We start from the raw sequence: 27596 nt of genomic DNA, 5'->3' as shown, positions 1-27596 counted from the left end.
CTTGAAGTCCTCCAGCATCATGGTCAAATATGATTTTTGAAACTAGATCTTGCTTTTCTGGTGTGGATATTCCATGTTTGCTTTGATGGGGAGAATTGGGTCTATGGTGCCATGTAGTCTTGGTTTCGTTGTTTTGGGTTCCCGCGCTTGCCTTCGCCATCAGATTATCTCTAGTGTTACTTTTGTTCTGCTATTCCTGACAGTGGCTAAACTGTCCCATAGGCCTGTGTGTCAGGAGTGCTGTAGACCTGTTTTCCTCTCTTTCAGTCAGTTATGGGGACAGAGAGTGTTGCTTTCTTGCATGTAGTTTTTCCCCCTCTACAGGTCTTCAGCTGTTCCCAGGGGCTCCATGGTCTGAGTTCACCAGGCAGGTCACTGCATCAGAAAAAGTTGGTCTTACCAGTGGTTCCGAGGCCTCAAGGCTTCAAGGGTGCTGCCCACGGCCTCCGGTGTGGCAGCAACCAGAAGATCCGCGCCGCCTTCCGGGGAGACTCTGTGCACCAGGGTTCCAGATGGCCCCTGTGTTTTCCTCTGCGTCTGAGATGTGTGTGCAGAGAGCAGCCTCTTCTGGTTTCCCAGGCTTGTCTGCCCTCTGAAGGTTTAGCCTCCTCCCATGGGATTTGGGGCAGAGAACTGTTTATCCAGTCTGTTTCTTCAGGTTCCCAAGTGTGTCTCAGGCACAGGGGTCCTGTCAGCCCCTGGGCCCTTCCCCACGGGCACCCAGAGGTCTTTATACAGTTTCCTCTGGGCCAGGGATGGGGCAGGGTGGGCAGTGTTGGTGGTCTCTGCCTCTGTAGTCAGGAGTGCCCACCTGATTACAGGCGGTGAGGTCTCTCCACGGGTTCTGGGAGCAGAGAGCTGCTGCAGGCTGGGATCTGCGTGGTGGGACTTCCGCAAAACACAGGACGGGTCCGGTCCTAGAGGAATTCTGGCCTCCGTGGTGTCAATTATAATAATCTTAAATGTATCACCATGTATCATGTTTAATATATCTCCTTAAAGGCATCCTGAGTAATTCTATCACAGCAGTGATAGAAGGGACTAAGAAGGCACCAAGGGTCAGAGGATATTTTATGGGTCACTGATCACTAAGTTCACAATAACTTTCACAGCTTGACTGTATCTGAGAAGTAATATTAGCAGGTGGAAACAGGAGGCACAGCTGTAGACTTTGTTGCATTCTTTGGTAGTTTATATCATGGCTTACTTCATAGTGGGAGGGATACTAAAATACTGTCGACAGTAATAATTAGCAACACCTTCAGGCTTCAGATGGCTAATGGTGAGAGTAAAATCTGTCCCAACTCCACTGCCATTAAACCTTGAAGGAACTCCAGATTTCACACTAGATTAATGGTTTATTAGGAGTGTAGGAACATTCCCTTGTTTCTGCTGATACCAGGCTAAACAATCACTTATCCTTATCTGTTTTGCAAATAATGTTGACACTGTCTCCTCGAGATGAAGACAAAGAAGAATGAGAATGGGTCATCTGAATGTCACATATCATACCTGTTATTGGAAACATAAAACCAGTTCAATCATGGTAGAAATGACATCTCTGAATTTCCAGTTAGCACTAATTACAAAGGGTAAAATGGATTCCCATGACATCCTTCGTTACGTGGGATGCAGTACCTTAAGATCAGAAAAAGCTAAGAGGGAGTTTTAATGTCTGTGCTGTGACCTGATATGGACTGACTCCTATGTGTGACCAGACTGTTAAGAAGTGAATTGGACACATGAAAATCATCATTACCTGGACAGGGCTGGAGACAGATGTTGACTGGTTTATTTTAGCAATTCACTTGTTCTGTGTCTAAGTGTCTTAAGTCAGAACAGATTACTGTAATGTTACTGCAGATTTTTGCTGTCAATGGTAGATTTTATTATAAAATAAATTTTGGTAGATTTTTCAAAATTGCAATGGATGTATGTTTAGGTATAAAGTCCTTTTCTCTGTTTTATTAGGATTAGGTAGAACACCATTTTTCAACAAACCATAGTAAATATTAAAATATGGTTTGACCTCTTCTTACAAGTATTTTTTTTACATTTACATGAGGAATTCTTTCATTTCAAGTAATTCTTAGAACACATTTCAGAAATACAAATAGATTTCAAATCATTTGAGATAAAAACTCAGCACTGGCATTTTTCCTATTATATTAAGCATTTTGGTGTCTATATACAAAAATAACAATCTTTCTTCAATAAAATACTTTACAATATGGTGTGGAAGACATGGCTCATCAATTAAGAACATGTGTTACTCTTGCATAGGACCCAGGTTGGAGATTAAACTCACACTCATGTCAAGGTAGAGTTTATTGGGATGTATCACCTTCTTCTAGCATTCATGTGCAGCAGCACACATATGGTACACAAACATACAGGCTAGGATACCATCCATACATAGACTAAGAAAAAAATGAATATTTTATAAATATTTCTTTATAAGTGTGTGTGTGGGGTGGTAGTATGTCTACACAGGGAGGGTAGTTCATAATTTCTGGAAGGACAAAAAGGAAGTGAGAAAATTATGTGATTTTAATTGCAAAGAATTATTATGATAGAACACAAATAAATTCTTACTTCTTATGCAGATTAAAAGAACGATGAAAATTGACAGTAAGGTAATAAAAGAGTTTTAGATTTCAACATGTAAAAACAAATTCCATGTTGATTGTTGGTCCAGATTCTCCTCTTAGCAATCTGTCTCCTTTCTGGGAATCTAAAACTAGCAGATCTGGAAAATGCAGAGTCTCAGGAAACTACATTATAAATTTAATTTCAATTAGAATATAGAAACATTCAGCAGAGACCTTTTGTTTCCAGTGTCCAGAAGGCTGTGGAACAAAAGAAAAAATTGTACAAGATGATTATTTGTTTCCTCATCCTAGCTATTTAGAATTTAGTGCCAATAAAAACCAGAATGTCAATTGATTTCATCAGGTGTTTTAGAGACCCATATACCTATGGAGAGACTACTCATCCGTGCATTCATGAATAGGTTACAATGAAGTTGTTAGGCGAGCTATTATTATGAAAATGTAATTTTTAAAAATCTCATCAACATTTATCAGACAAACAGCCTGCGTCTTGATGTTGTCTGTGGGATTTTGAGGTCCTCAACTTACTTTGCTACAACATACAGTGGTTCAGCCAAATAACTTTTTAGCTTTCATAAGATACCTGAAATACTTCATTTTTAAAAGAAACTTGACTTCTAACTACATGTATTTAGATTTTACTACACCTTGTTGTGTAGAATCAGTTTTATTCCCTGAAGAATGCTGAGTAGGAGCAGCAATGTTCAAATCCCAGGTAGCCATGTGACAACAAAAGGAAACACCACCCCTAATAGGGTGCCATTCTTTTAAAACTACATAGACTATTCAACAATTTGTTTTATTAGGTACTTGCCTTGGTACCATTGTTACTACTAAAATGTCCTACCCTATAGTCTCATCATATGATGGGAAGTAGGTAGAGAAATAATACGCTTTAGGCTTTTTTTCAATTTTTTATTAGATATATTTCTTTTCTTACATTTCAAATGTTATTCCTTTTCCTAGTTTCGTGTCATAAGCTCCCATCCCCTCCCCTCGCCCCATACAGGTATTACCCCCATTCATCCCCTTTACTTCCCCAAACCCCATATTCCCCTGCACTGAGGGTCCAACCTTGACAGGACCAAGGGCTTTGCCTTCCAATTTGCCCCTGTGAGGCTGTTCTCTGCTACATATGCAGTTGTAGCTCTGGGTCAGTCCATGTATAGTCTTTCAGTAGTGGTTTAGTTCCTGGAAGCTCTGGTTGGTTGGCATTGTTCTTATGGGGTTGCAAGCTCCTTAAACTCTTTCAATCTTCCTCTAATTCCCCACAAAAAGGTAATGTGCTCAGTTCAGTGGTTTGTTGCTAGCATTGACTTCTGTATTGGACATGTTCTGGATGTGTCTCTCAGGAAAAAATCTATATCCGGTCCCTTTTAGCATGCATTTTTTAGTTTCATCAACCTTATCTAGTTTTGGTGGCTGTATATATATTGGCCAGATGTGGGGCAGGCTCTGAATGGCCTTTACTTGAATCGCTGCTCTAAACTTTGCTTCCATATCCCCTCCTGTGAATATTTTTTCCTCTTTTAATGAGTAAGAGTATCCAAATATTGGTCATCCTTCTTCTTGCGCTTCCTGTGGTCTGTAGATTGCATGTTGGGTAATTCGAGCTTTTTTGGCCAATATCCACTTATCAATGAGTTTTATGTTAATCTTACTGATCCATAATCATGGGAGATATTTTTATCTTTGGATGTCTTCTTCAATTTATTTCTGTAGATACAAGAAACTTTGTCTTATAGGTCTTTCCCTTGCTTTTTAAGAGTTACACCAAAGACATTTTATTATTATTGAGCATTGTAAAGAATATTCTGTAAGCTTAGTATATGTTTATATCCATCTCTTTCATAAATTAGGGTTTTTTTTATCTTGTTGACATTATTTTATGGATCTTTGAGCTGGAAAACTATTTTTTTCTTCTTTCTATTATTTTTAGGTTTTGTCTTTCCATAGTCCCAAATTTCTTGGGTCCTTTTGCATAGAGAGCGTTTCAATTTGGCATTTCTTTGGATTGATGTATTGATTTGTTATAACTTCTGAGATAATCTTTCTTACTCTGTTGGTGATGCTTTTGTATATATTGTATTTTTTAAATCTCTCAAGAGTAAGTGGATCTATCAGAATTCATACTTGCCACTATCAGTCTGGAAATTAAAGTCATAATATAAATTACACAGAAATGCAGCTGTGTCTTCATGCAGGTCCATGATCAACTGATGTGAAGAATTGTCCTGGAAACTATAAACTGACTCCAGTATCCATTGCCCAACAAGTCTGACTCATCTGGCTTCAGTGGGAAAGGACATGCCTAATACTGCAGAGACAGGATACACTAGAGTGTGGTGATACATAAGGGAGCACCACCGTCTCAAAAGAGAAACACATAACAGTGGAGGGATCCTGTGCGTGGTAGACATGAAGAGGTGAAAGCTTTGGGGATGGTAATAAATAAATAAATGAATGAATGAATGAAATATAATAAATAAATAAATAAATAAATTGCAGAGATGCAAAAATGTGGAGCTAGGGTTGGGGATAAATTGCAGAGATGCAAAAATGTGGAGCTAGAATTTCAAAGTTGGTTTCCCTGGTTACTCAAACTGCAGAGAGAATGGAGAATGAGGTTGGAGATTCAGCTCACCCTCATCTCAGGGTAGAGTTTAGTGGAAATATCACCTTCTAGTCTGCACATGTAGCAGCACACATGTGGTAGACAAACCTATAGGATAGGATACCAACCATCCTGGACTATGACAAAACTGAATATTTTATAAATATTTCATCTCTCTCTCTCTCTCTGTGTGTGTGTCTGTGTCTGTGTGTCTGTGTATGTGTGTGTGTATGTGTGCGAGTGCATGCATGTGTGTTTGTTTGTAAATCAGATGACAACATAAGGGAACCAGTTTAATCATTATGGCATGAAAGTCACAAAGACTGAAGCTAGTCTTCAATTTTAGTGGCAAGTATCAATACTGCCTATTCTATTTCTCTATCTTTAAAATATATCTTAAGTGTATGTCATTTATAGTTCCTCCATGGCAAAATCTACAAGTATCATACTTAATTAATCACTGAATAGGCTGCACTGCATATGTGAGTTTGAGTTTTTATATTTGGCCAAGTCATCATAACTGTCAGTCTTCTCCATTTACCAATATTTTCTACTATTACTCACCACATAGAGTGAGTAGTAATGATGGTGACTTTAACAATATTTTCTGTTTCAAGAGCTGGAAAGATGATCATAAGTTAAAAACATTGGCTTTGTTCCAGAGGTCTTGGGTTCAGCAATCAACACGCAGTGGGCAGCACACAACCATTTATAACGCTAGTTCTAGGAGTTCCACCACTATCTTTTGTCCTCCTTGTGTAATACATAAATGTGGTACATAGATATACATACAAGCAGAACACACAAAGACATAGAGCAAAATAATAAAAAGTGTGTTTGTCCTTCAAGCATAGAAAATGTATACAATGTGAACCTCTGACTAATTCCTCGACTTCTAGAATCAATTGTTTCCAGAACGATTGAGAACTAATATCAGCTCCCTGTGATTTCCCTCATCCTTCCTCTGTACTAGTGGTTCTCAAACTTCCTGATACTGTGATTATTTAATACAGTTCCTCTTACTGTGGTGATCCCCAAACATAATATTGTTTTGCTGATAATCACAACTGTATACTCAATCATATTCTGAAAGAGTCAAGTGAGGTTTTTCTTGATCATGTCTCTCTGGAGAAAAAGAAAGGAAAGAAGTCCATATTGAGTAGACACATCAACCAACCTTCTCTTCTTGGTTGGGGAAGCTTCCTCTCAGTAAATGATTCTGCTATTACTATTGCATTAATCATTTTATGATTTAGGTTAAGAAAGTACATCATGCTGATCAGTCACTAGTCTATCTTTCTCTATCTCTACGGCAATTTTCATTTGCTGTCAATTTCAATTGCTAATATATAAGTATATAAAATATGCTGGACCTCAATTAAATGAAGAAAAATAACAGAATGTTGTTGGGACTGTAGAACTGGCTTAATATATAAATTTCATAGAGCATACAAACCAAATGTTCTGAGAGCTCCAAATATCCGTGAGAAGATATGATAGGTTTTTTTCAAACTTGTTAAAGTGTACTGTATAAAACATACATACACTGTTTATACACACACACACACACACACACACACACACACACACACACACACCATGTGTGTTAAATAGTACCTTTCTGATATGACAGATAGGAAAATGAGCAATTCCTTATTCTAGTGTTTTGTTACCTTGGCTATCTACACTGGGTACAAAACAAAATTTTCAAAAGAAAAGATTCATCACATTTATGAAACAGGTATTCGTATTAAGAATCTATACCAAGACATATTAGTAAATCTCTGAATGGGATACATCTCTATTGGCTTCATTTGTGCTTTTGTGAGACTAATATCTCAAACTCTATCTAGATATGCCTTACCTCATTGCAAATCAACATGTATATATCTACATGACAGATCACAAAACAAAGGTATCTTGCACACAGTGTGGTAACATGCTACAAAACCAGAATAATGTCTGAAAATAGACAGGATTGTTGCAACACAATTGTGTAACTTCCCATGAGTCTGGTTTGATTTGTATTTTAGGTTATTTGATCCTGTTAGTATTTTATTGTTTCAGTATTAATTAGTCAATATAAGTCAAAATTTGCATGAATCAAGCTGTGAGCTCACAACTATATAGAATAGAAAACAAGTAGGAAGAATATGAAGTATTTCTCCAAATTTTAGGGCTATCCCAAGGTCAAAGAACTAATTAAATGTTTACTCCTTTTCTATTTTGTGATAGTTGGAACTGATTCATATTAGTCTCTTTTTTTCCTTTTAATTTGTATCCTTCCATCAAGTTGTTTGTTTGAGTTCGACTAGAATATCATACTATATTGAATAGGTAAGGAGAGAAACTTGAAGCTATCCCACTAAAATCAGGAACTATACAAGGATGCTCACTCTCTCCCTATCTATTCAATATAGTCATTGATGTTCTAGTCAGACCAATTAGACAAATAATAGAGGTCAAAAGGGGAAAGGAAAAAGACAAACTATCACTATTTGCAGATGATAAGATAGTTTACTTAAGTAATCCAGGTAACAACACTTGTTGGTGAGGACATGAAGAAAGTAAACACTCCTCCATTGCAGATGGAATTGTAAACTGATGCAAACACTCTGGAAATCAATCTGCAGGTTCTTCAGAAAATTGGAAATAGATGTACCTGATGACCAAACAATATCACTCTTGGGAATATACCCAAAAAATGCCCCACAATGCCACAGGGGCAAATGTTTCACTATGGTCATAGTGGCCTTACTTGTGATGGCCAGAAGTAGAAACAACCCATATGTCCCACAATAGGAGAATAGATACAGAAAACTTGGTTCATTTCCTTAATTACTACAACTCAGCTATTAAGAATGAGGGCATCCTGCATTTTGTAGGCAAATGGATAGAGCAAAGAAAATATTATTTTTACATGGGTAACTCAACCCAAGTGTACATGCATGCTATGTACTCACCAATAGGTGAATATTAGCCAAAATTAAAGGATAGAATACCCTAGATAAAGCCCAAAGAACTAAAAAAGTTCATCATGCTGAAGGGACCAAAGGAGGACAGCTCAGTCCCACTGGAAGGGAGAAGAAAGCAATCATTTTAGGGGCAGTAGGGAAGTGGGAGGGAAATGAGATGGGAGGAAAGAGGGGAACATGGTCTGATATTATGTCAAGGAAAGAACTGAAGCTATGAGGGCCAGCAGAAAAGAATTGAAACAGGGCTACCTCAGGTGGTAGGGGGTTGGGAAACATTCAGAATGTGCTACAGATCAGGAAGGTGAGAAACTTTAAGGACCTCAAAAGGAGAGACCTTGCATGAGAAGTGCCCTACAGTGAATGAGAGAGTTAACTTATAGAGCCAGTTCCCAGCAGAAAACAGGGCATTAAGTAACAGATAGGGTTGCCATCCCACAGTCAAAACTCTGACCCAAAATTGTTCCTGTTTGAAAGAACTACAGGGGTGGAAATGGAGTGGAGTCTGAGGAAAAGAAGTTCCATGGACAGGCCCAACGTAGGAACCAGCTCAAGGGTAGGCCCCAAGGCTTGACATAATTACTGTGGTTATTTAGTACTCACCAAAAGGGACCTATCATGATTGACATATGAAAGACCCAACAAGCAGCTAAAAGAGTCAAGTGCACAGGGGTTGGGGATTTAGCTCAGTGGTAGAGCGCTGCCCAGGAAGCGCGAGGCCATGGGTTCGGGTCCCCAGCTCCAAAAAAAAAAAAAAAAAAAGAAAAGAAAAAAGAAAAAGGAAAGAGTCATGCACATATTTGCACCCCACCAATGGACAGAAGCTGCTGACTCCTGTGGTTTAATTAGGGAAAAGCCGAAAGAAACTGAAGAGGAGGGCCACACTGTAGGAAGACCCACAGTCTCAATTAACCTGAAACCCTGAGATCTCATATACTGGATCAGCAACCAGCCACCATATACTAGCTGAGATGAGGCCCCAACACAATATAACAAAAACTGCACAATATAACAAAAAATGTTGATCTAAGTTGTTTCAGAGAAGATGCACCTAACCCTCAAGAGACTGGAGATGCCAGAGAATTTAGAAGTCTGATAGGGTGAGGAATGGGAGGTAGGGATATCCTTGTGAGGACGGGGGCAGTAGGGCAATAAGGAAGTATGGGATGTGGAGCAGTTGGGGGATGGACAGGGAGGACAATAAAATCTGTAGTGTAAAAAAATTAAATTAGAAGGGGAAAAAATATGAGTGTGGGATCCTCGAAGAAGAATAGAGTGGAAGTTGTAATATTTCTTTTTTCTCTACATGCGTTTTGATTATTTTTCCATTAAGTGTAGTGACTGTTCTTCTGATACCATCTCAGAAATCTGATGAAATTTTATTCACTTTTTGAGTATGGGTGGGTATGTGTTTATTAAGTAAAAAATTTCTTGACTTTAGGTCTGTTTCAGTGTTACTGTTTGGAGAAATATGAAAAGTGTTTTTAAAAATGAAAATTGTCAGTAATAGAGAAGATGTGTATCTGTCATCCAGCTACAGTTGACTCTATACATTTATCAAAGATATTTCCAAATACTTCCATCAAAGTCATCTAGGATGAGGAACTTTCTTACGTCTCATGGCATGAGCTTGCAATTTCACCCTCTCCTCCACAGTATTTCTCAGATGCCTCAGATAATAGATTCTGCTCTCTGTCCCCTCTTAACATTTCCACTGTTTTCAGAAAGGATGAAGTTTCCTAACATTTCTCCATTTATCTATTGTGTATTCTATGTTCCTTGCCATAATCTAGCATCACAGATTCTATTTCAGCTCAAGATCTCAAATCCAGGAATACTTAGGGCATGTCTTTATCCTTGAAGAGCATAGTCAGAACTGTACTGTGTTCATTTACATTCTTGAGTACAGATGTAGCCATGCAGAAGGTGTGAGGTGGGGAAGAAGAAAAATTATAGAAGATAAAGAACATGATGAATAATATAAAGAAGAGGAAGAATAACAGAAGCAGTGGAGGAAAAGAAAAAGTAGAAGAGGAAGATGAAGAGTACGATAAAGGAGGAGCAGAAGATGCAGATTCAGCAGAAAGAAAAGAGGAGGAAGAGGAGGAGAAAAGTGGAATAAAAATAATCTGGATTCTGATGATAGCAAAGGATAATCCACCATTGTTAGATTTAGTGACAGCAATGTGGTAGGTGAACTCAGCATCAAGTCAAAGACAATGTAAATTATTAGCTAAATACAAGATTAGGGAGTGCAGTTAATGATCTCTGCAGTAAGATTATGGTAGGGTAAAAGATAAATTCAAGAGAAGCAAAAAGAGAAAAAGGAGGGTCCAAAATTATCTCAACCTTACGTTTTGAGGGCAAGTACAGACAATCTTTGAAAAACTTCTCCTTTCCGTTCAGAATCTTCAGATTTTGCCTTCTAGTTGAGGGTGAGTTGTTCCACTTGTTAAAAATAACCAAGCTACTATGTCCCAAGTCTGTCTAAATCCACCTCAATCATGATATCTCACTGTTGTGCCAAAAGATTATATATTTGATTACTGCAACAATTTCAAGGTGACCATAATTCATAAGCATCATATGAATGAAGCACTGAAAACCATGAGTCTTACAGAGGCACAGTTACAAATAGCTATGTCAAAATAGTGATAGTGCTGCTGGAAATAACCACCTTGTTGGTTGTTGGTACGAATCGGGGCAAGATGTTTTCCCATTGATGTGTTGGTGCTAGAAAACAATAAATCTAGATTCTCTCCCTGTCAAATTATAAAGTATGCAAATGTCCTTGTGACACTTCATTGAGAATTCTGGCTTCCAAGATTTTTATTTGAAAGGAAGAAACGAACTAAGGTCACTTCCATTGATTCTTGGGCACCTCCTTTATTTCACATCTCTGTCTAGTCCTGGGAAAGCCCCCGAATTTTTCACCCTTCTCAATGGTAGATTTCAAATCAATTTCAAGGCCACCTAGCCATCTGTTCTCTCCTTCCTCATATGTGTTCCTGAATGACTGTTTCCTTCCCTAACCCCTCTGTCCCAGATCTCTCGTTCCATCTGCCTCTTATGACTATTTAACCCCAGCCACCCCATTCCTAATTAAGTTTCACTTTTCCCTGTTTGGTCTTCCTTATTGTTTTGCTTCTTTGGGCCTTTGGACTGTAACATGGTACCTGTATTTAATGGCTAATATCTGCTTATAAGTGAGTATATACTATGCATGTTGTATTAGAAAAGTGTTAACCTCATTTAGAATGATATATTCAAGTTTAATCCATTTGCCTGGAAAATTCATGATGTCTTGGTTTTTAATAGCTTAACAGTGTTTCCTTGTGTATATTCACATTTTCTTTATTCATTCTTCAGTTGAAGAACATCTAGGATGTCTCCAGTTGCTGGGTGTTATGAATAAAGTTGCGATAAACGTAGTTAACCAACTTTGTGAGATGTTGGTGCATCTCTTGGATATATTCCCATGTACGGTATAGCTGAATCTTGAAGTAGAACTGTTCCCAGTTTTCTGAGAAAATGCCAAATCGATTTCCAAAATAGCTGTACAAGTTTGAATTCCCACCACAAATAAAAGAGTGTTTCTCCCCCACATGTGGCCCATACATATACAGCCACCCAATTAGACAAGATGGATGAAGCAAAGAAGTGCAGGCAGACAGGAGCCGGATGTAGAACGCTCCTGAGAGAGACAGCCAGAATACAGCAGATACAGAGGCGAATGCCAGCAGCAAAAACCACTGAACTGAGAACAGGACCCCCTGCTTGAAGGAATCAGAGATAGAACTGAAAGCTTGAAGGGGCTCAGACCCCATATGAACAACAATGCCAAGCAACCAGAGGCCTAGGACTAAGCCACTACCCAAAGACTATACATGACTGGACCCTGGCCCAACCTCATAGGTAGCATTGAATATCCTAGTAAGAGCACCAGTGGAAGGGGAAGCCCTGGGTCCTGCCAAGTCTGGACCCCAGTGAATGGGTTTGTTGGGGGGGTAGTAATGGGGAGGGGGTTGAACACCCATAAGGAGGGGGAGGGGTTAGGGGGATGTTGGCCCAGAAACCGGGAAGGGGAATAACACTCGAAATGTAAATATGAAATACTCAAGTTAATAAAAAAAAAATGCGGAAAAAAAAAAGTGTTTCTCTTGCCCCAAGCATTGTCAGCATGTGATATTTCAAGAGTTTCAATCTTAGCCATTCTGATAGATGTAAGATGGAACCTCAGCTGGAGTGAAGAGTTTCCAAAACCTCTTGCCAGACTATGGGATATGTTCTGCTGTTTGGGTTGTTTTGCTTAACGTCACATAGTCTTGAAGAGTCAGTACATGTGGGATACTTACCGGGTCCCCACAAACTTAGAGGAAAAGTTAAAGTGTTATGGTGGAAGTTTTGTGACAAGGATAGCAGGAGGGGACACAGAGCCCTTTGCAAAGTGAATAAGTAAAATAAAATAATTTAACTAAATTTAAAAAAGAAAGGAAAATAGAAGTTCCCAAGCTTTTGATTACCTTTTCACACAAGGATATCTCCAATCTCTGCCTACTTCAGATAAAAGTCAATGTAGTCATAATATTAATTGTTCTTGGAGGAAACTGAATTATTAATAATTTCTGAGGGATCAGGAAATCTCTCAGCATTAAAGAGCATTTCTTGCTTTTGTAGAAATCTGTACCCAATTGGTGATATTTACATGATGGTCTATATTCATTCATCACTCCAGTACTGGGGTATCTTGGTACCTTAGGATTTCTTTTCACTTCCTTGGGTATCAAACAAGTATGTTATGCACATATATTCATGCAGGCAAACTACTCATAAACACAGAATAAAATAAATAAATCTAAAAAAGATTACATATCCTTCTATCTCAATAGAATAAAGACATAAACATTATTTTGTTTTATAAATTTTCCTCAGCTTCCAATACAAATTTCAGGTTTAATGTGATGGTAATGAAGGCCTTCTTTTCTTTATCCACAATGTGGTTCATTGACCAATATGGTAATTTATTTGTATTGCATAAACCAAGATGATATAGTATCTTTAACTCGTGAAATATAAAACCCATATTTGCAAAAAAAGAACAAAAGAGTTTTCATTCTGAAGTAACAAGAATAAGACTGGCAACTAGCGACTAAATGCTAGGAAAGATGAGACCATGCATTTTTTGGAAGGAAGAGTAGCTATTTAGTTAGAATTGTGTTTTCAGAAAAGCAGAATTAATAATTACCTTGAACTCAGTAATTCTTGGTCAGAATGTCTCAATATTTCTATCTATTGTAAATTGCTCCACCCACTCTGGAAATCAGTCTGGAGATTACTCAGAAAATTGGACATTCCACTACCTGAGGAACTAGCTATTCCTCTCCTAGGAATATACCCAAAAGATATTCCAAAAAACAACAAAGACACATACTCCACTATGTTCATAGCACTCTTATTTATAACAGCATCTTAATCTGTTAACAATTTTTAATAACTAAAATGTAATTTATTTGAAATGTTCTTTCATATATTTTAGTTAATATAAATAGAATATGAATGAATCAGTTTCACAGCACAATGAACACTAAGAATGGAGATTGTTCAGAGTAGTTTTAGATGAGTGCATCTTCCTGAATCTCCACCTCATGTTCTCTTAAATCCAGCAGTACCAGTGTTTACATTGATTTCATTGGAAGTGTTCTTTTTCTATCTTTCTCGGAATGGCCTCAGTACTTGAGAAGTGAAGAAATGTCTCCAGCTCACCTGTGCTCCATAAGACAATTGAAGGATATTTTTCCTTTAACTTTGTGTGAATGATCATCTGAACAGATTGAAATCAGTAGGATAGATACTAATGAGCAGCATTCAGAAAAAACAAGAAGCAGATAAAGCTTTCTGTGACCATTACAGTCATTCTTATTATACCTTTATTATAAGAGTAATATACCTCAAAATACTCAACTGAATATCCACTGTTTAATGGATCAATATGTTTCTGGAAACATATGGGTAATACTATAGAACAGAGCTTTTCTCCCTAATATGGAGGAAAGAGAAAACAGAAATTTCCTTCTTTATCATTGTTGTGAAAACAAATAAATAGACATTGCCTGGTTTAACTTGCTTTGACTTAGTTACCAGACCACATGTTTATAAGCCAACAACTGCCCAGATTATATCTTGCTATTTGCATACTTCATTTTCAGAAACCACAAACCTCTCATAGCTGTTTTAAAGAGATGTACTTATGAGAATAGCAGAATTAGCCAGAGACCAAACTTCAAGTACACAATGGATTTTCGGGTGCAGATTTTCAGCTTCCTGCTAATCAGTATAACAGGTAACGAGGCAATGGAGTATGAGCTAAGAAATCAATGAAAATTCTTCTCCCTGGGGAATTTGAGTCTAAAATATACTTTTTTAATTTATTCTGAATGTTGGATCGTATGAAATTATTTTTGTATCTCTATGTCTACTAACCCCACTCCTGTCTATGAAACTTTGTCCTAATCATAGTGTCCAGTGGAGAAATTGTGCTCACACAATCTCCAACAACCATGGCTGCATCTCCAGGAGAGAAGGTCACCATCACCTGCCGTGCCAGCTCAAGTGTAAGCTACATGTACTGGTACCAGCAGAAGTCAGGCACCTCCCCCAAACTCTGGATTTATGACACATCCAAGCTGGCTTCTGGAGTTCCAAATCGCTTCAGTGGCAGTGGTTCTGGGACCTCTTATTCTCTCACAATCAGCTCCATGGAGACTGAAGATGCTGCCACTTATTACTGTCAGCAGTGGAGTAGTACCCCACCCACACAGTGATACAGACTTGAACAAAAACCCTCTAACCCTTTAGGGCCCAGTTACTTCCTCCTGGAGATAAAATGTGGCCAGGACTTTGCAGTCTACACAGGGTGTACTGCATTATAATGTCATTTGCATCTCTGGTTAATTGTATCCATGATATTCCACTGTACTACAGTGCTGTTCTCAAATAATCTAAATTGCCTGACTTTATTTAGTTTTAATTTTTTTCTGATTGTGGAAGGCAAGTGTGGCAGGCACTTCTCCTCAGCTATTTTAGTAGTGGTCCCCACGGAACTTCACATCTAATTTCTGCTACTTTTACAGGTTTTACGATCGTCTTTGTAGGTGTTTTTTCTTCAGGATGGTCACTTACCCAAAGTACACTGCTTTTGTTATCCTACACAAAGTAGTATCCATCCTAATGTTTCTTCTGATTTTTATTAAGAGACCTTTCTTTTTCACTACATTGCCCTGTTTTCCTGTTAATATGTGCTTGAAATGATTTTCTCTCCAAAAAACAAAACAGAAGAAAACAAACTATTGACCGTCATACATATTATCTTTCTATTCTCATGACAAATAATTGAAATACTCTGCTACTAAAGAAAAAAATTGGACAAAAGCGAACTAAGAAATAGACATTGTTTATCTATCTATCTATCTATCTATCTTCTATCTTTCTTTCTATCTGTCAATGTATCTATCTATTACCTATCTATGCATCCATGTATAGATTTGTGTATACCTTATTGTCAGTAATTAAATGAATAAGGAGATATTATCATTCTAAATACAGAAACAAATTATGGAAAATATTTAAATGTACAATTACATTAAAATATATTACATTGTATTTAAATTTAAATTACCTTTAATGATAACAGGAATAACTATATAACATTTTGTTTATAATTTTCCAATTTAAGTTGTATGGTATGAAATTCAGAGACAGAGTAAACAACCTTCATTTCTGCATTTCTAGGAGAAAATGTTGCCATCACAGCAAGTCAAGATATTGATGGGAATTTAGCACGTTATTAAGATGTAATTATTTGTCAAGAAATCTATTTCATAGTCTGTTAGTTGACCTTTAGACCTAGCAAAGAAAGGGATCGGTAAGGAAGACCCTGGGAAATTGAAGAGGATCTCAGAAGATGGACATACCTTCCATACTCATGGAAAATATCATCCTGAGTGAGGTAACAAAATCACAGAAAACAAAACACAGGGTATGCATTCACTGATAAGTGGATATTAGCCCCAAAGTTCTAATCACCCAAGATTAAAGCCACTGAACACCTGAAGCTCAAAAAGAAAGATGACCAAAGTGCGATGCTTCACTCTATCTGAGAAAGGGGAAAAAAAACCTTCATATGAGTGGATATTGAGGCAAAGGTAGGAGGAGAGACTGAAGGAACGCCCATTCAGATCCTGCCCCACATTTGCTCCATATATATGCAGTCACCAAAACTAGAAAAGGTCAATGAAGCTAAGAAGTTAATGCTGACAGGAATTGTATATAGATGTCTTCTGAAAGACACACCCAGAACAGCTCATGAGGCGAATGCTAGTAGGAAACCATTGAACTGAGAACGGGATCCTGTTGGAGGAATTAGAGAAGGGATTGAAAGAGCTGAAGGGGCTGGAAACCCCATAAGAACAATGTCAACCAACCAGAGATCCTAGGGAGTAAAACACTAACCAAAGACTAAACCATGGCTCCAGCTACATATATAGCAGGGGATGGCCTTGTTGGGCACCAATGGAAGGGGAAGACCTTGGTCCTGCCAAGGTTGGATACACAGTGTAGGGGAATTTCAGCGGTGACAGAAAGAGTGTTGAATAGGAAGAGGAATAGCCTTATAGAAGAAGGGGAGGGGTATGGGATAGGGGGCTTATGTCTGGAAACTGGGAAAGGGAATAACATTTGAAATGTAAATAAAAAATTCAATAAAAGATAAAAAATAAAAACAAACAACAAACAAATAAATAAAAACCACTCAAAGAAGCTTTCTAAACTTCTAGTAGTTGGTACTGTTCATCTAGTGTTCTGTCATCTCAACTCATCCTCAGTGATAGCATCTGAATCCAGTAAGTTTCAGGATCTACTTAGAAAAAAAAGAATATAAAGTATTAAGAATATATTTGAATATTTTTGAAAATGGTTGATATCTTTTAAGAGTTTTGTGATCTCATAAGCTAAATAACAGAATTGATATAGTCAACTATAATAATCTTAAATTTATCATCATGTATAATGTTTAATGTATCCCCTTAAAGGCATCCTGAGAAATTCTATCACAACTGTGCTACAGGGACTAAAGAAAACACAAAATGTCAGAGTAGATTTTATGGGCTACTGAACACTAAGTTCATAATAACTTTCACAGTTTGTATCTGGGAAATAATATTAGCAGGTGGAAACAGGAGGGGCAGCTGTAGACTCTGTTGCATTCTTTGGTAGTTTATGTCATGGCTTGTTTCATTGTGGGAGGGGTACTAAAATACTGTTGACAGTAATATTTAGCAACATCTTCAGGCTTCAGAATGATAATGGTGAGAGTAAAATCTGTCCCAACTCCACTGCCATTAAACCTTGAAGGAACTCCAGATTTCACACTAGATTAATGGTTTATTAGGAGTGTAACATTCCTTGTTTTTTTATTTGATACCAGACTAAACAATCACTTATCTTATCTGTCTTGCAAATAATGTTTTGTTTCCTCAAGATGAAGACAAGAAAAAGAATGAAAATGGGTCATCTGAATGTCACATATCATATCTGTTATTGGAACCATAAAACCTGTTTAATCATGGTAGAAATGACATCTCTGAATTTCCAGTTAGCACTGATTACAAAGGGTCAAATGAATTCCCATGACATCCTTCCTTACCTTACCTTAAGATCAGAAAAAGGGAGTCTTCATGTCTGTGCTGTGTCCTGATATGGACTGACTCCTACATGTGAGCAGACTACTAAAAAGTGAAATGGACACACAGAAATCGTCATTGCCTGGACAGGGCTGGAGACAGATGTTGGCTGGTTTATTTTAGCAATTCACTTGTTCTGTGTCTAACTGTCTTAAGTCAGCAGAGATTACTGTAATGTTACTGCAGATTTTTCCTGTCAATGGTAGATTTTATTATAAAATAAATTTTGGTAGATTTTTCAAAATTGCAATGGATGTATGTTTAGGTATAAAATCTTTTCTCTGTTTTATTAGGATTAATACTTAAAGAAAACCATTTCCAACAAACCACAGTAAATAGTAAAAATATGGTTTGAACTCTTTTTTTACAAGTATTTTTTTTACAACATTCACATGATGAATTCTTTCATTTCAAATAATTCTTTGAACACATTTTCAGAAATAAAACAAATTTCAAATAATTTGAGAGATAAAAAACTCTCAGCACTGGTATTTTCAACTATATTAAACGTTGTGTTGTCAATATACAAAATAACAATGTTTCTTCTACAAAATACTTTACAATCTGGGACTGATGTCATGGCTCAGCGGTTAAGAAGACTTATTGCTCTTGCATAGGACCCAGGCTGGAGATTCAGCTCACACTCATCTCAGGGTACAGTTTAGAGGGATATGTCATCTTTGTCTGATTTTCACTTGCAACAGCACATATGTGGTACACAAACATACAGGCTAGGATATGATTCATGCATGGACTAAGAAAACACTGAATATTTTATAAATTTTTTATTACAAGTGTATGTGGGGTAGTATGTTTACACAAGGAGGGTAGATCATAATTTCTGAAAGGACAAAAAGAAGAGAGAGAATTATGTGATTATGTTATAATTTCCAAAAATTATTATGATAGAACACAAATCAATTCTTACATCTTATTGCAGATTAAAAGACTGATGAAAATTGAAAGTAAGATAAAAAGAGGAGATTGAGATTTAAACATGTAAAAACACATTCCATGTTTATTGTTGAACCAGAATCCCTTCTTAGGAATCTGTTTCCTTTCTGGGAATCTAAATCCAGCAGATTTGGCAGATGCAGAATATCAGGAAGTTCTACAGTATAAGTTTAATTTCACTTAGCATATGGAGACATTCAATACAGAATTTTTGTTTCCAGTGTTTTTCTTGTGACAACAGAGTGTCCAGCAGGCTGTGGAACAAAATAGAAAATCGTACAAGATGATTGATTATTTTCCCATCCTAGTTACTTAGAATTTAGTGCCAATAAAAGCAAGAATGTCATCTGATTTAATCAGGTGATTTATAGAGTCATATACCATTAGAGAGACTACTTATCCATGAATTCTTGAATAGGTTGCGATGAAGTTGTGATGTAAGCTATTACTACAAAAATGTCATTTTTAATAAAACTTGTCAACATTTACACCAGAACAGCCTGTATCTTGATATTGTTTGTGGGATTTTGAGGTCCTCAACTTACTTTGTTACTACATACAGTGGTTCAGCCAAATAACTTTTTGCTTTCATAAGGTGCCTGAAATACTTCATTTTTAAAAGAAACTTGACTTCTAACTACATGTATTTAGATTTTACTACACCTTGTTGTGTAGACTTAGTTTTATTCCCTGAAGAACTCTGAGTAGGAGCAGCAATGTTCAAGCTAGGAATCCCAGGAAGCCATGTGATAACAAAAGGAAACACCGACCCCCAATAGTGTGCCATTCTTCAAAAACTACATATGATATTCAACAATTTGTTTAGTTGGGTACTTATATTAATTGCCTTGGTACCATTGTTACTATTAAATAGTTCTACATTGTAATTTCACCATATGATGGGGAGGGATTAGGTAGAGATTTAATACACTTTTGACATTTTTTTTTCCTTTTTCTTAGACTCCAGATTTTATTTCCATCCAGGTTCACCCTCCAACTACTCCACATCCCATACGCCATCCCAACTCCCCCTGTCTTCACAAGGATGTCCCCACCCCACCGACCCAACCAGACCTCTAAACTTCATTGAGTTTCCAGTCTTTTGAGGGTTAGGTGCATGTTCTCTAATTGAACCCAGACCTGGCAAACGTTTGCTGTATATGGGTTGGGGGTCTCATATCAGCTGGTGTATGCTGCCTGGCTGGTGATCCATTTGTCTGAGAGATCTTGGGGGTCTAGGTTAGTTGAGACTGCTGGTCCTTCTACAGGGTTGCCTTCCTCCTGACCTTCCTTCAACCTTTCCCAATTCAACTACCAGGGCAGCAGTTTCTCTTCATTGGTTAGGTGCAAATAGCTGCATCTGACTCTTTCAACTGCTTGTTGGGTCTTTCAATTACAGTCCTTTGCTAGGACCTTTTGTGAGCGCTCCATAGCCTCAGTAATAGTGTCAAGCAATGGGGCCTACCTTTGAGCTGGTTTCCACTTTTGGCCTGTCGCTGAACCTTCATTTCCTCAGCCTCTTCTCCATTTCCATCCCTGAAGTTCTTTCAGTCAGGAACAATTATGGGTCAGAGTTTTGACTGTGGGATAGCAAACACATCCCTCACTTAATACCCTGGTTTTGTTTGTTTGTTTGTTTGTTTGTTTGTTTTTCCTGCTGGAGGTAGGCTCTACAAATTCCCTCTCCCGACTGTAGAACATTTCATCTATGGTCTCTCTCTTTAAGTCCTAAGAGTCTCTCACCTCCCAGGTATACAGTCTAGAAGGTCCTCCCAACCTCCTACCTCCTGAGTTTTCCTGTGTCAATTCTTTCTGACAACCCTCAGGGCTTCAGTCCTTTTTCCTGCTTACTTCATTTAGCTTTTCTTTTGTTCTTTTTTTCTTGAAAGGGACTACAACCACAATTAGCTTACTGATCCTAATTATCAAGTCTACTGTCCTCAGAAAAGTGATCTTTCTTAGAACTCTGGCTTCTTGCAACAGACTTCCCTGGTTCAGGAGAATCTATTTCCACTGAAATCTTCTGGAGTCATAATATCAGAAATGATTGGTGGGAACTAAATTAATACGAAGGTTAAAACAATATGTTCCAGTGGATGGAAAGATGGCTAAACAGATAAGAGCTTTTGTTGCTCTTGCAGAAGACCTGAATTCAATTGCCAATACTCACATGATGGTTTAACAACTATTTATAACCACAGTCCCAATAAATCTAAAGAGTCCTTTTGACTTTCTTGAATACTAAACTTACATATTTACATAAAGAAAAAAGAGTCATATACACAATAAATTAATTAACCTGCATAGAAAAAAATTGGATTTTTTTTTTCGTTTTTAGTAGGTCCAAGATAATTTGGAAGGTCTATTGAGGACCAAACACTGATTTCCAGACTCACCTGAGGGAGATATTCCATCCTTTATCTACTATGAACTCGTTGACCAATGTTATGATTTATTTGCTTTATATAATAGCACAGAGAATTTAGTGCCCATATTATTGAAATATGAAATCTATTTTCAAAAGAATAATTGATCTTTCTTCCTGAAAGAAGAAAATGACTAGTAAGTATCTACTAAACAGAAACAGTAAAATATGTAGAAAAAGTAGTCATGTAGTTACAATTGAGTACTCAAACCAGTTTAATTTACAATTTATTTTAATTCTACAAATCCAAATTTACAGTCTTTCAATGTGTGCCTCTATTTACAAATTGAGCTTTTGGTCTTTAGTAATTGATGCATAATATATTTGAAAATATGCTCAGACATTACTAAATAACTATACGACTTAAAAAAATAAAGTGTGATGCATACCGAGAACGGTGGCTGTTGAGATGACTGACTGCATCTTCTGAACCTCCAATACAGGGAACTCTAAAACTCAAACTTGGAATAGAGTTCTGCATAGGTGTTATAATACCAGTCTCTGTATTTGCATCCATTTTGATGGGAGAGTCTCTAACCCTATTTTCTTCAGTGCTTGACTACTGCAGAAATGTCCCTGAACTCACCTGCACTCCCACCCAGGTCCTCCCCCTCCCCAAATCTGACTCCTATGACTATTTTATTTCACCTTCTCCTTGAGATTAAGATTTTTTTGCTTGGTACTTCTTTGTGTCTGTGGAGTGTATCATGAGTTATCCTGTACTTTGTAGATAATATCCACTTATAAGTTGGTAAACACCATGTATATTCTTTTGGATCTGGGTTACCTTACTCAGAAAGATATTTTTAGTTCCATCCATTTGCCTTCAAAATTCATATGGACTAGTTTTTAATAGCTGAATAGTATTTCGTTGTGTAAATGAACCACATTTTCTCTAATTATTCTTCCATTAAAGTCTATCTCAACTGAGGGGTTGTTTCCAGTTTCTGGTTTCACAAATAAAGCTTTTATGAATGCATTGGAGCATCTTTTGTGTATAAGCCCAGGACTGTTATAGCTAATTCTTTAGAATAACTATTTTCAATTTTTTGAGAAACTGCCAGAATGATTTCCAGGGTGGTTGTTCAAGTTTTCACTCCCACCAGCAATTGAGGAGTGTTCCCTTTGCTCCACATCATCACCAGTAACTGCTGCTGTTTGTGTTTTTACATTAGTTATTCTGATGTCTTTAAGATTTTCAGGGTTTTGATTTGCATTTATCTGATGACTAAGGACTTTGAACACTGCTTTAAGTATTTCTTGGCCATTAAAGAGTTCTTTGTTGAGAATTCCTTTTCAATTTGTTGGTGACTACTTTCTTGAGTTCTTTATATATTTTGGATATTATCTCTCTGTTAGATGTAGGGTTAATGAAGACACTTTCCCAATCTAGAGGCTGTTATTTTGTCTTACAAACAGTGTCCTTTGCCTTAGAGAAGCTTTTCAGTTTCAGTAGGTCCCATTTGGAAATTGTTGATCTTAGAGACAGAACTACTGATGTTGTGTTCAGGAAACAGTCTCCTCTACGAACGTGTTCATGGCTATTTGCATGTTTTTTCTATGGATTCAGTGTATCCATGTGTATGTTGAGATCTTTGATCCACTTGGACTTGAGTTTTGTGCATTCTTCTACATGCAGATATCCAGTTAGACCATTACCATTTATTGACGATGCTTTCTCTTTTCCATTGTATGCTTTTGGCTTCTTTGTCAAAAATCAAGTGTCCCTAATGTATCCGTTTATTTTAGCATCTTCCATTAGATTCTATTGATCAAAGTGACTGGTTCTATATCAAAACCATTCATTTTTTATTACTTTTTCTGTATATTACAGTTTGATTTCATTGATGTTTATACTTCCAAAAGTTCTTTTATTTTTTTTTGTTTTGTTTTTTTTCTAGTTTTTTTGTTTGTTTTTCCATATGAAGTAGAGAATTTCTTATTCAAGGTCTGTAAAAATTTATATTGGAATTTTGGTGGAGATGGAATTGAATCTATAAATTACTTTAGTAAGATTATTTTCACTATACTAATCTTACTGATTCATAAGCATGGGAGATATTTTTATCTTTGGATGCCTTCTTCAATTTCTGTTATCTCATAGAGATATATGAGGTCTTGTCATACAGGTGTTTCCATTGTTGGTGAGAGTTACACTAAAGAATATTGGTTATTATTGAGTATTGTAAAGGACACTCTGTAAGTTTAGTGTATGTTTATATCCATCTATTTCATAAATAAGGGAAATTTTTGTTTTGATTTTGTTGAAGATATTTTAAGGATTTTTGTGCTGGGAAACTTTTTTTTTTCATCTTCTTATTATTCTTAGGTTTTGTCTTTGCATAGTCCAAAATTTCCTGGGACTTTTGTGCTAGGAAACCTTTCAATTCACCATTTCTTTGGAGTGATGTATTGTAGTGGCATATTGGATTTGGGCCTGGCCGCTTTGTAACTGCATGGCCATAGTAAAAGTCATGGCATTATTGGACAGAGGCCTCTCCCATGTATTTACGGCACAGGGAGAAAAGACCAAGTAGTAAACACCCGTGTCTCCACTGCATGACCTCTGCTGAGCCCGGCTGATGCATGTGGAACTGACACACCTGGACCACACCTGGGTGGTGGTCAATTTACTTCTGCCTTTTACTTCCTCAGCCTTTATCCTGGAGATTTAGGCTGGTCTTCTGGGATTTCTCCCTAATTAATTCAGGTCTCCTAGTTGGTCTTTTGTTACCGAAGTCACAAGCCAGGTAGTCACGAGCCAGGGTTTCCCACTGTACTTCCCAATTATTTTCTACCTGGAGACTTGGGTATATAAGTGGTGAATAAAGCTACAGGAGTCTCTCACTATTCCTCCTCACACTCACTCTTCCTTCCTCTCTCTCTCTCTCTCTCTCTCTCTCTCTCTCTCTCTCTCTCTCTCTCTCTCTCTCTCCTCTCTCTCTCCTCTCTCTCTCTCTTCCTCTCCTGACTTGACACGATAACCTGTGTGTGTGTATATGTTTCTTTCATCCCATAGGCTTTCGCCGGATTCTTGGTACCAGGTTGGTGCAGGCACCGCCGACAATGTATCAATTTGTTATATTGTATCTTCTACCTTTGAGATTATCTCTCCTATTCTGTTGGTGATGCTTTTGTATATGTTTTTGTTTTAATCCATCAGAGTCAGTGAAGCTCTCAGATTTCACTCTTACCACTAGCAGCTTGGAAATTAAAGTCATAATATAAATTACACAGAAATGCACCTGTGTCTTCATGCGGATTCTCGAACATCTGAAGTTCAGACTTCTCCCCAAAATTGTAGCCTGACTCTGGTATCCATTGCCCAACAAATCTGATTCATCTGGCATCAGCGGAAAAGGACACACCTAATAGTGAAGAGACAGGATACACCATGATGGGATACTACCCAAGGAAACCCCGTCCACTCAGAGGAGAAAAAAAAGTAATGGGAGAGGTATCCTGTGAGTGGTAGGCTCGAAGAGGGGACAGCTTTGGGGATGTAAATAAATAAAATAAATGTAAGTACCATGCGCTGAAGGAATCAGAGAAAGGACTGAAAGAGCTTGAAGGGGCTCGAGACCCCACATGAACAACAGGGCCAACCAACCAAAGCTTCCAGGGACTAAGCCACAATCCAAAGACTATACATTGACTGACCCCTGGCTCCAACCGCATAGGTAGCAATGAATAGGCTAGTAAGAGCACCAGTGGAAGGGGAAGCCCTTGGTCCTGCCAAGACTGAACCACCAGTGAACATGTTTGTTGGGGGGAGGGTGGTAATGGGGGGAGGATGGGGAGGGGAACACCCTTGGAGAAGGAGAGGGGAAGGGTTAGGGGGATTTTGGCCTGGAAACCAGGAAAGGGAATAACAATTGAAATGTAAATAAAAAATACTCAATTTAATAAAGATGAAGAAAAAAATAAATAATAAATAAAATAAATAAATAAATGAAATGAATGAATGAATGAATGAATGAGAATGAATTTCAGAGAGATGCAGACATGTGGAGCTAGGATTTCACAGTTGGTTTTCCTGATTCCTCAAATTGTAGACAGAATTTACTGATGAAGACCGGCATTGGAGGACACTGGGAAGTTTGGGCCAAAAAGCCCAGGAGGCTGCTCTCTACCTCAGTAGTTTTGGTGTTTGTTTTGTTATTTGGCTTGCTTGTTTGTTTGTTTGTTTGGTTTTATTTGCAATTGCTCAGGAAAACAGATATTATTGAGCTCTAAGCTTCATGGACAGTAGGGTTCAATTTACCTGAAGCATCTTGTTGACAACCTTAGTTGGTATTCATACAGTAAATCAAATGTCATTGTAGGTGTCCCAAACTCTAATTAGTTTTAGAAAAGGAAATATTTGAAATCTACAGTGGATTTATTTACTGGCTTTGAATATATGGGAGGGAGGTGGTCAGGAAAAATGTTACTTAAGAGAGGGGATCCTCTAGTGTTCATCCAGAAACCATCAGCAGTCATCAAAGATGAGCTATCTCAGCGTGAGATCTCAAAATTTGTTTCATTAGCCCAGTGTTATGGTACTGGTGCTCCCTGCTCCCTGTAGCTTTACTACAAATTTAAGGTACTCCTCAGTTTTTTCATGCACCTGCCAGTAGATGCTAATGGGTTTTATAACATCAGCAGTTACCTTAGCCATCTAATTGATAAACCCTTAACTAAGGTGTTCCATAAGGAGTTATAGAAGATAAAAGGCTTGTGTGAGTGAGTGAGTGAGTGTGTGTGTTTGTGTGTGTGTAATGTAGTTCAGAAGTTACAGGAAGCATTTTGAAATAGGTAATTTTTAGAAGTAAAAAAATCAAAGACTAGGTAGATAGTCCTCTCGCCTTCACACAAAAATATGTGTGCTCAAATACTTCTTTACACAAAAATTATAATTAAAATATTTTGAAAAGATTCATTTTTCAATGAATGTGTATGAATATTTTTCATATATATATATATGCATATATATATGCAAAATATTTATATGTCCGTGTACCATATGTATGCCTGGTACCTGTGGAGGAGAGTAGAAGGTTATAGATCCTCCTGGATTAGAGTTACAGATGGTGGGGAGATACCATGTGGTCAAGGGTATCCAAACTGGCTCCAGTGCAAGAACAACAAGTGCTCTTAAATACTGGCTATATCTGTGTTCCCTCTAAATATTTACCAAAATATTTAGTATAATATACAAATTAAGGGTGGCAAAACAGAGGGCTTGATATAAGGACTTGATGGTAAATAAAAACTTCATTATTAATTCATTTTTTCATAATAATATAAAATACACTACAGTAATTAAAAGAAAAAGTATCACCTTTACATTGGATAAGACAATGAAAAGAAGTAAAAAATACCCAAGAGAAGATATAAATGTCAGAAACCCCCTTGTTTGCACACTTTAGGAATCCCATAAATACACAAAAGGGGAAACCATCATATATATGTTGACAATGTGGTACAGTTCTATGAAGGCGCTGTGCATGTTTCTTCATACTCTATGAGCTCATATTCACTTTGCTCATGTTGCTTAAGAAGGCCTGATTCTCGGGTGTCTTCCATGTTTTCTCCTGCTTATATCTTTCTTTTACCTTTTATCTACAGTTACTTGATCTCTGAGTGGGGGGATTTGATGAAGCCTTCCCAATTCAAGCTGAGTTTTTACAACCCTATATGGCACTTCTGCCAAAGAGTCAGTTGTAATAATGTATTGGGGGCCTACTAAGCCTGGGACCCTGTTACCTATCAGGAAAGAAGTGCTGTTCATTATATGTTTACTTATTAAAATTTATACATATTAATTAAATTCTCACGTGTTCTGTTTATAATATGGGAATCCCAGACTTGCCAGGATTACTAGTTATTGTCAACTTACGATTAGCACTAATTCATGAATAAGTATATTTAAATATTTTTATGTATGTGTAGTCATCCTTGTCCAAGTCTTGTTTAGGCAGCTGTCATTAGACTTCATTAATGGAACTTCTCTGATGTTTCTAGTAGACATAATCTTAGAGCAAATATTCTGTTTCTCTGGCTCTTAAAATGTTTCTACACACTCTGCAGTGATCCCTGAAGTGCAGGTGTAGAAATTGTGTTGTAGTTGGATCATTTGGGACTGGATCCCATATGATATCCTAATCTCTGCATTTTAACAAGTTGTATATTTTTATAATGATCTCTGTCTCAGAAGGCCATAAATATGAGAAAGAATAAGGAGGGTACATGGATTTGTTTTAATTGATTAAAAGAAAGTTGTAAAACCTATGCAGTTAT

General features: G+C 37.3%; 1 gene segment (V, D, J or C); it reads left to right on the top strand.

The window, feature by feature from the left end:
• The first annotated feature begins 14489 nt into the window (after positions 1–14489).
• LOC116900926 lies at positions 14490–15019 on the top strand. The segment is given in 2 exon segments: positions 14490–14538; positions 14715–15019. Coding segments are annotated over 2 exon segments (354 nt in total).
• Positions 15020–27596: the final 12577 nt, after the last annotated feature.

The sequence above is a fragment of the Rattus rattus genome, chromosome 5 (assembly GCF_011064425.1).
Source record: "Rattus rattus isolate New Zealand chromosome 5, Rrattus_CSIRO_v1, whole genome shotgun sequence".
NCBI classification, from domain to species: domain Eukaryota; kingdom Metazoa; phylum Chordata; class Mammalia; order Rodentia; family Muridae; genus Rattus; species Rattus rattus.
Note: the sequence above shows the minus strand (reverse complement) of the source record. Positions and strands in the feature narration are given on the sequence as shown.